Genomic DNA, 8,020 nt, shown 5'->3' with positions numbered 1-8,020 from the left:
GGGGGCTCTCACATCTTTGTCTTCTCGCTCTCTCCATAGTGCCAGCCGTCCCGGGCCTCGGGCACCAGGAGTGTGATGAGATCCCCCTCCTTGAAGCTCAGGAGGGTGCTGTTGTCCCCAGCAGCGTGAGAGAAAATGGCTTGTACTCGTGTCCGACCGTTCCTCTCGAGCCCGGCGGCCATGGAACTGGAGCGCGGCAGAGTCTTGTTCTCAGCTGGTGGGAGACAAAGAAAAGGCCTGAGACCTCAGCCCCGGTGGCCATGCACACCACAGACACAGCCCCAACCCGAAACCCTCTCACGTTACTCATAGCCACAGCACGATACAAGGATGCCACAGCACGTGGCTTGCTCGGTGTTGCTGCCGTCGAAGGACCACGGCACTGTGGGACATGATAAGCACATCCAGGCTTACTGGACGTAATGGGAACTCCCCCCTGGATGGCCAAGGCAGTTCAGGAGGCCCCCACTTCTTGGCTATGCAGTTGGCTTTTAAACTACTTTCAAAGGCAGGAGCACACAGGTGGGAAGCTCGGCTCCCAAGCTGTGCATTTCCTCTGGCGTTCAACGTGCTGACAATCCTCACATTTCAGACCATCTAAATGGTAAGTGCAAACAGGTCACTGTGTAGTTCAGAGCTTTCTGGACTCAATGCACCCCCGGAGAGACTCGAGGCCCCCCCTTGGAAAGCGCCAGCTCTTAGTTTTCATTCTTTTTTTTTTTGACTATGGGATGATGATAGAACAATTCTTCTGTTGCAAAGAACTCAAAAAGCCCACAGCAACAGACTTCTGTTTGAAATCCCTGGGCTTATCTTGTGACTTGTGCTCATAAGCCTAACAGTGCAAACACTGCGTGGCACCCTGGTTGAGAATCACTGTTGCAGTGGCACATGCCCAGGCTGCATTTGTCACTCCAGACACTTCGCCATTATGTGTGGGAAGGGGAAAATCCAGAGGGGAGCTGTGCAGGCCCACATGAAAGGAGATCGAGGAGTTGCAGCTTCTGAAGCAGGGCTGAGATATGGTCCTAGAGTATTGACAGCATGCGTAAAGGCAGTGCTGGCACCGTGGCGAAAGCCCCCCTGGCTTTGGCCTAATCCAGTGGCTTTATCCCATCAGGGCAGGTGACTCTCCGTCATCTCTGTGCCCTACAGCAGTGCCTGGCGCATCAGGGTGTCCCTGGGTCTGTCTGCAAGAGCAGAGTGCAAGCACGAGAGAGACAGCCCCTGCCCTGCGGAGTGACAGCCTGCTTCGCCCCACGGAGCCATCCTGATCTGCCTCTTGGAGGGCGGGAGCGTTTCCTCCCAAAGGAAACTGCCAGTCAGATGAAACCCCATGGTTTTCTAATCCTGTGCCCAGCCACGCGTGAAAGTGGCAACATCTTTCACGCGGCTGCTGAGATGCCCCATGCATTACTGTCTAGTTACTAATGAACTTAACCCAGAAGCTACCAGACAGGAGGCAACTGCCTCCGAGGGAGCCATGGCCCTTTGTGGCCACCCAAGCCCTCCTTGCCCTGTATTGACCCCGACAGCTGCTCATCCCAACTGAGCTGGTTGCAGGACTGTGACCCCCATGTGCCAGATGTGCTGTGTGGCCACTGGCGTGGCTGTTTTAGTGGTGGGGGGCAGTTCTTACTTGCTGCATAACTGTTTTTGGGCTGGACGTTTTTGCGCACAGGCAGCGTGTTGGAGTAGGAGTCACTCAGCTTCTGGGGCTGCGGGGGAGACAAGGGCTTTGACTGGGCCGGCTTCCTCTCCTGCCAGTGGTTGTAGTCCTCGCTGTCAGGGCCCGAGACACCATTCATCACGGGGATGGTTTCCTGCGCTGACATTCGCTGCAGGGAGGGGGGAAAGTGGGAGATGGCTGCATTATGCACATGAAATGATAGTCTGGCCATGCGGAGCAGCATCCCAGCCCTGCTAAGCCTGGTATCCTGCCTCCAGAGAGACAGCCAAGACTGAAGGCATCAGGAGGATGGGCACAGTCACCCACGGCACATCTAGGCCATCAGCAAACCCCTTCCTAAACCCTGCAGCTATCCTGTCTTACAGCACGTTACTCACTGCATGTCCGCCCATGCTGGTCTCCGTCCTATTCCCTGCCATATGCTCTGAGACTGGCCCCAAGCCCCACCACCACACCCGGTGAAAGTCTAGGAGAATGTGAGCCATGGTACACCCTAAAGGAGTAGGCTTATAATGCTCAGCAAAAGCTGTCTTGCTCACACCGTGTGTACTCACCCCAACAAACGGGGCCAGCTCTGGTGGGACTGGGAGCGGCTTGGCACCAGGGATGGGCTCTGAGATGATGAGGTTCGATTTGGACGTCGACAGAGGGGCAGGCAGGATGGTCCCATTGCTGCTGGCAGCCATCTGCTGCATCAGCTGTATGGCCCGGTCCGGGATCTTGTTGGGGTCGGCACAAGACTGCTGCCACAGCGGGAGCTTCTGGGCCAAGATCTCCTTCCCCTAAAAGCAAAGGAGGAGGAGTGAGTCCACAAGAGTCCTGTGGGGAAAAGCCTGTGTGCCCCTCAAGAGCAGGGACAGGGAGAGAGACATCCTGGCATGGTTCCCATCTCATACCAAGCCCTTTGGATGCCTCATGTCCCAGGTCCCAAAGGCCCAGGAAGCAGATCAAGACTATGATGCATCTAAAACTGGCTTGAGACCTCAAGTGCCCCTGACCTGGATGCACAGCAGACTGGAGCAGTGAGAGAGATCCAGCTACCTGCATGTGCGCATGCTCAACACTGGCATGGCCCAGGGCGTTGCAACCAGGATTTGGCTTGTGACAATGGACAAGCTTGCAAGAGCTCATTAAAAGCTGAGCAGGAGGGAGGGAAAGGTAATGAACTTCCTCTGCTGGCAGAAGGAGGATGGAGGAGCTGACATGAAGAGGTGGAACCCACGTGTGGAAACTAAGACCCATCAGCCAAGACCTGTCGTGTGAGCAAAGGCGCCTCTCAGGGAGGACGGAGCAGACTGTGCTGGGTAAATCAGTGTTAACGGGGGCTGAGCTTTGCAATGTGGCTCCTCTGCACAGCCCAAAGCAGCCTTTGCAAACTCCTTTCCTGTGGCTGACCAAGCTGGCAGCTGCTGTGCGACTCGGACAAAGTGATGCCATGCCTGGAGCCGGCCCACTGGCCTGGCTAGGCACGTTTATTTTGGTGGGAGGCCGTGTTTGTCCTATTCTGCCCTACTAAATCGCCCCCCTGAAGAGGCCTGAAACTTGCTCCCACCAAGTAGGTGCAGTCTTGGTGCCTGGCTAACGAGGGACAGGCGTTCGAAGGCAGACTGCGGGCAGCCAGGTCCCTTGCAGCATGTCCTGGTCATGCCAGGGGACTCCCATTCCACCCCATAAGAAGCTACTAACTGCTGGCCTCAGATCCCAGGGAGACTTGGACACGTCATGAACAGAATGGCAGGGATGTGGGACAGTGACAGGTGCAGACACGCCACTCGTGCCCCAGATATGCCACTCCTGGGCACGGGGATGGGAGGTCATCTCCGCCTGTGACCCAGCCACTTCCCAAAGGAACCTGCTAATCTTCTAGGGCTGCTTGGTTTTTGCAGCTTCTAACCTCCAGTCTTTGGAGGCAGAGGCTCTAGCTTCAGCCTGCCTCACCTGGAGCAGCCTGGTGGCACAGAGGGCTCCTCTGTGCAGACTCCAGGGCTGAGCTCTTGCTTTCCTGCTTAGATGTCTTGCAGTTCCAGGGGTTTGGGCTGCTGAACTTCTCAGGTGCTAAAGGCATGGCTATACCATGTCACCAGCGCTCAGGGAAAGTGGAGCCCTGGAGCAGACCCCAAACATCTGCACCTGGGCTTGGAGGTTCGGTGCTGTAGTTGCTCCGAGATTCATTCCCGCAGCCAGGCTGCAACGTGAGGGCAGGAGAGCTGCTACGGAGCAGGGAAAGGGGTGTGCTGAGCACTGGGGGAGTGATGGAGTCATAACCCAAGAGTGAAGAGCAGCTGCCATCCACCACGCTGCTCTCAAAGACAGGCCCACCTCACCACAGGACATGCAGGAGAATCATCTACCAGCACCACGAGGAAGCTAGCCAATTTTTAAGCAGCACACAGAGGCTGCTGCTCCCAAAAGAGAAATTTAACTCATCCCCAATTAGCAGAGAGCAGTACTGCAGGGTAAATGCTTACCCATTTGCCTCTAGATTAGCTATTAACCAGGGGTTTAATTAAATGCCACCCTGAGCTATTTTCCTTGGTGTTAGCAAAAGCCTCTTTTGTTGTTTTCTTTAAAGAATAGGGTCATTTTCCCAGGACAGATTGCAGTGCCTTCAGCAAAAAGCTGGTGCCTGCTGGCACATGCATGCAAGCACAGACACGCGTGTGTGCACACACGTACGAGATGCTGGCTTTGGAGTGACACTGCCCGGCCCCAAATCGGCAGTGGAGCAGCACTTTTCACCAGCCATCCGTGTCTCGTTAGCTCAGACAGGTTTGGGAAATTAGAATACACATTACACGTACACCCACCCACCGCATGGGCGAGCCACCTGCAAAACCTCCTCATACAAAACAAATCTCTCACATCCTTGGCTGCAATTAAGGTGCTAATTTTAGCCCGTGATGCTTCAATAAGGTGCTTCTGTGACATTCGGTGGCAACAGGAGTGCCACAGGTCTGTGGCCGGTGGGGGGAGGACCCCGGAGCTGTTCGCTAGCCCTTGGAAAGACAAAACTCTCCTTTTTGGTCCACGTGAAAAATTAACATATGTTGGTTATTGACTCAGCACATACTACAGTGCTGGGATGGCTATGACTAATTGCAACTCGTCTGCTACTCCCTGCTTCCAAGCTCAGCCTTGACAGATGGATGGGAGAAGTGAGAGAAGTGATGTCGGGTGGGTGGGGGCCGGGGTGGAGGCGGGGAGCAGGAATATTCGAGATGGCAAGCTCCCGCAAGAGGCCAAGGGTCGCATCGAGAGAGCAGGGGGTATCTAGAGAGGCACTGTACCGGCGTGAGCTACGGAGCCAGGCACCAGGAGCCTCTGCCGAGGTCCTGAGCCGGCAGGCGAGAGCTCTGGGCTGTCCTTCCCCCGTGGAACAGCGAGTCCTCGTGAGCAAGAGGTGTAGGCAGGAGCAAAGTGGGCAAGTGGGAGTTGGGAACAGCAGCCGCTTTCCTATTTAATCCTCTCCTTGGAGAGTGATGGGCTGCCAGGTGACACTCGCCGCCCCACACCCGGAAGCCGCCTCGCCTGCTTACAGGCCTGCCTGCTGGGAGAGGCCTCGCGGGAGAGGTATATTCAGTGCTCTCCCCAGGGCTTTGCTCAGCAGGCGCAGGTGGAGGCAGGTCACTATCTTCTCCCCATGGCTGCCCTATTTGGGGTCTTTAGTAGCCAACTCCACAGAAGCATCCGCCCAGCCATACAGACAAAGGATGCTTTTCACCCTGCTTGCCCTGGGGCAAACCCTCCCGAGAAGCCTGCATGCCCAGCATCCCTGGGTGGTCTGGGAAAGGGGGTAAAACTAGCTCTCGGAGCAGCAACCCGCAGCTCAGCACCATCACTGCCTCGTCGGTGGAGAATGCCAGCCTGCTCTTTACTACCAGCTGTGAAGGCTCCTTCACCACAACGACCAGCTGCTGTAGAAAAGCATCTCTGGCCGTTCCCTGGCGAGGTGAGGGATTTCAGACACACCGGCTCACCTTGGCGTGGTAGGTGATGGTGTTTTTGGCCACGGCACACTGCTTCTCGACCAGGAAGCAGAACCTCCTCCTCTCTTCTGTGAGCGCTGTCTTGTAGCCGTCGGAGACGTAGCTTTCTAGCTCGCCTTGCTTGTTGCTGATGGCTTCAATATACTGCAAGGGAAAGACACGCAAACGGATTCAATGGAGAGGGCAACCGCTCTGCTGCACAGTTATCTCTGCATTCAACGAGGTGTACAGAAAGTTCCCCAGAAACCCACAACCACATCTGTCCGGACACCAATCCCCTGCAGAGCGGGCGCCGGTTTATTAAACCCGACATCAACGCAGCGGGGTTTTTTTGTTTTCGGTATTGCCCGTCGCAGCTGCTCCCACGAAAACCATCACCGTGCTTTTACATAACACGCATTTTTTCACATGGAGTTTAGCTAACGACGTGCCAGCAGGGGGCAGCAGGCGCGCACACGCATGCACACGCGTATGCCCGTGTGTGCGCGCGCCTCACCAATTGTCCTTACTCATCTGAACTCCCCCACACAAAGCCACTGACTCACAACGTGGGCTGCAGAAGGCGTGTGGGTGGGATGGGGGAAGGGGAAGAGCTGTGCTGTTCACTGCCGCCCTCTCAGCCATCCCCACGCACCTGGGTGCTGCTCGGGGAGAGGCCTGCGAGAGCCGCCCACGCTGCGGGAAACGGGGCGAAGCTCCCTGCTGGCATGGCCCAGGCGCCGGAGCCGCCATCCCCCTTGCCTGCAGCAGCCTCTTCCTCCCAGGCAGATCATCAGGATGACGGCTGCATCACCCTCCCACCCGGGGTATTGTGTGATGCGCATAATGCAGCCATCTCCCAGGCTTCAAGAGCTGCTGAGAGCATCCGGAAGCAATTAGGAGCCTGCCCTTTCTCTTCTCCAGTCCGTCTCCCCCTCCCTGGCCCACTCTCTTGTGCTCACCTGCCCCCGGGACAGGGACCTGGCCTTTCTCTGGGGCCACGTGCACCAAGACACGTGTCCACACCACATGGAAGTGACTCAGAAGCATCCTTAGAGCAGAAACACTAGAAGCCACCCAAAATGGCTCTCTGGCCCGTGCCATCAAGTGTGCTGCTTGGACAGACTGCAGAGTCAGGGCCAGCCCCACATCTCACATAGCACCAGCCCCAAACACACGCGGGCATCTGCCCTGGGCTGCTCTGCTTTGGTTCGTCTATACCAGGGAGGCTCAAGCAGGGGCCACACACCCCAGGGTGCCTTGAGATCTTTTCCAGGGGGCTACATAGTGTTAGCACTACTGTGTTTGGAAAGACAAGTCACGAGATGAGCCTGGAGATGTCCAAGAGAAATCCATAGGTGTGGTTTTTCCGGGTTCTTTGCAACAGAAAAGCTGCTCTATTATTTTTATGTATTCTAACAAAGAGCTGGCATATTTTTTTTAATGTATTCTAACAGCTGGCATTTTCTGAGGGCGGCTTTGAGTGTACCCAAGGGTGCCTTGAAACTAAAAGGCTGAAGAACCATTGGTCTATAAAGTTCAAATGTACCATGCCTTTTACTTGACTTCAGATTAACACTGCTAACTACGTTTCTGGTGGAAGAAGCAAGACAGAAATCTCCGGCTAACTGGGAAACACTCACAGCTTTGCCAAGGCCAGGCCAAGCTCCCTGCCCCACCCAGCTGGATGCCTGCTGGGGCCAAAGAAGACACCACATCCATTAATGACTACCAACCCCAAGGAGCTGATCAGGGGAGACAGTAAGCAAGGAGTGCGCTGGAGGATTCAGAGATGGGAACAGCTGCTCGTTGTTGGGTGGATGCCAGCTACTTATTCACTTTACGAGGGCTGCCAAAGGTTGTGCCTACCTATTAATTCAGTCTGGGTTCAGGGGAGCTGGGCTTGGACAGTTCCTAATCCATTCCCAGCCCCTGAACTGCTCCTCTCTAAAGAGCATGGATAACTTCAACCAACGGCATGCCAGAGAGAGCACACCAGTTCAACCTGCTGTGGATCATGCTCCTTTTCCACCTCCTCTTCCCTAGAAGGTGACAGAGTCACGACCGGCTTTGCAGTCTGGGCAAAATTAAACGTGGCTGAAGGACTCCGAGCTCTCCTGGAAAACGGCCACACCGGGAATTTGAGGTCCTGCAGCTTTCTGCCTGTCTCCAATCTTTAATCGAACTGTAGCAATTTCAGCTTCCAAGCCCCTTGGCACACTTGTGCAACACAGAAAATGGGGTGAAACTCATCTGGGAAATGGCCAGTGAGATAATGTGATCGGCCCAACACCCCCATGAGAGCTCGTATCAGATCAGGGCTAGCACTGGGGAACTCCTGGCTCCCGGTCCAGTGGTTGGACTA

At 55.5% G+C, this 8,020-nt stretch overlaps 1 protein-coding gene across 6 annotated transcripts in view; it reads right to left on the bottom strand.

Moving 5' to 3' along the window:
• Positions 1-8,020, bottom strand: part of BAIAP2 (BAI1 associated protein 2) — a 107,279-nt gene that overhangs the window by 28,071 nt on the left and 71,188 nt on the right. For 5 of the 6 annotated variants that reach the window (XM_019515689.1, XM_019515651.1, XM_019515680.1 and 2 more), the window contains 4 exons: positions 5,668-5,820; positions 2,245-2,472; positions 1,640-1,838; positions 13-214 (listed from right to left, as the gene is read on the bottom strand). In XM_019515689.1, coding sequence (XP_019371234.1) covers positions 13-214; positions 1,640-1,838; positions 2,245-2,472; positions 5,668-5,820 — 782 coding nt within the window. The remainder of the gene's footprint in view (positions 1-12; positions 215-1,639; positions 1,839-2,244; positions 2,473-5,667; positions 5,821-8,020) is intronic. The other variant, XM_019515662.1, reaches the window with a different exon arrangement.

The sequence above is a fragment of the Gavialis gangeticus genome, unplaced genomic scaffold, assembly GCF_001723915.1.
Source record: "Gavialis gangeticus isolate Ggan-Ray unplaced genomic scaffold, GavGan_comp1, whole genome shotgun sequence".
Taxonomy (NCBI): domain Eukaryota; kingdom Metazoa; phylum Chordata; order Crocodylia; family Gavialidae; genus Gavialis; species Gavialis gangeticus.
The sequence above is the reverse complement of the archived record's forward strand: the minus strand, read 5'-3'. Positions and strand labels throughout refer to the sequence as shown.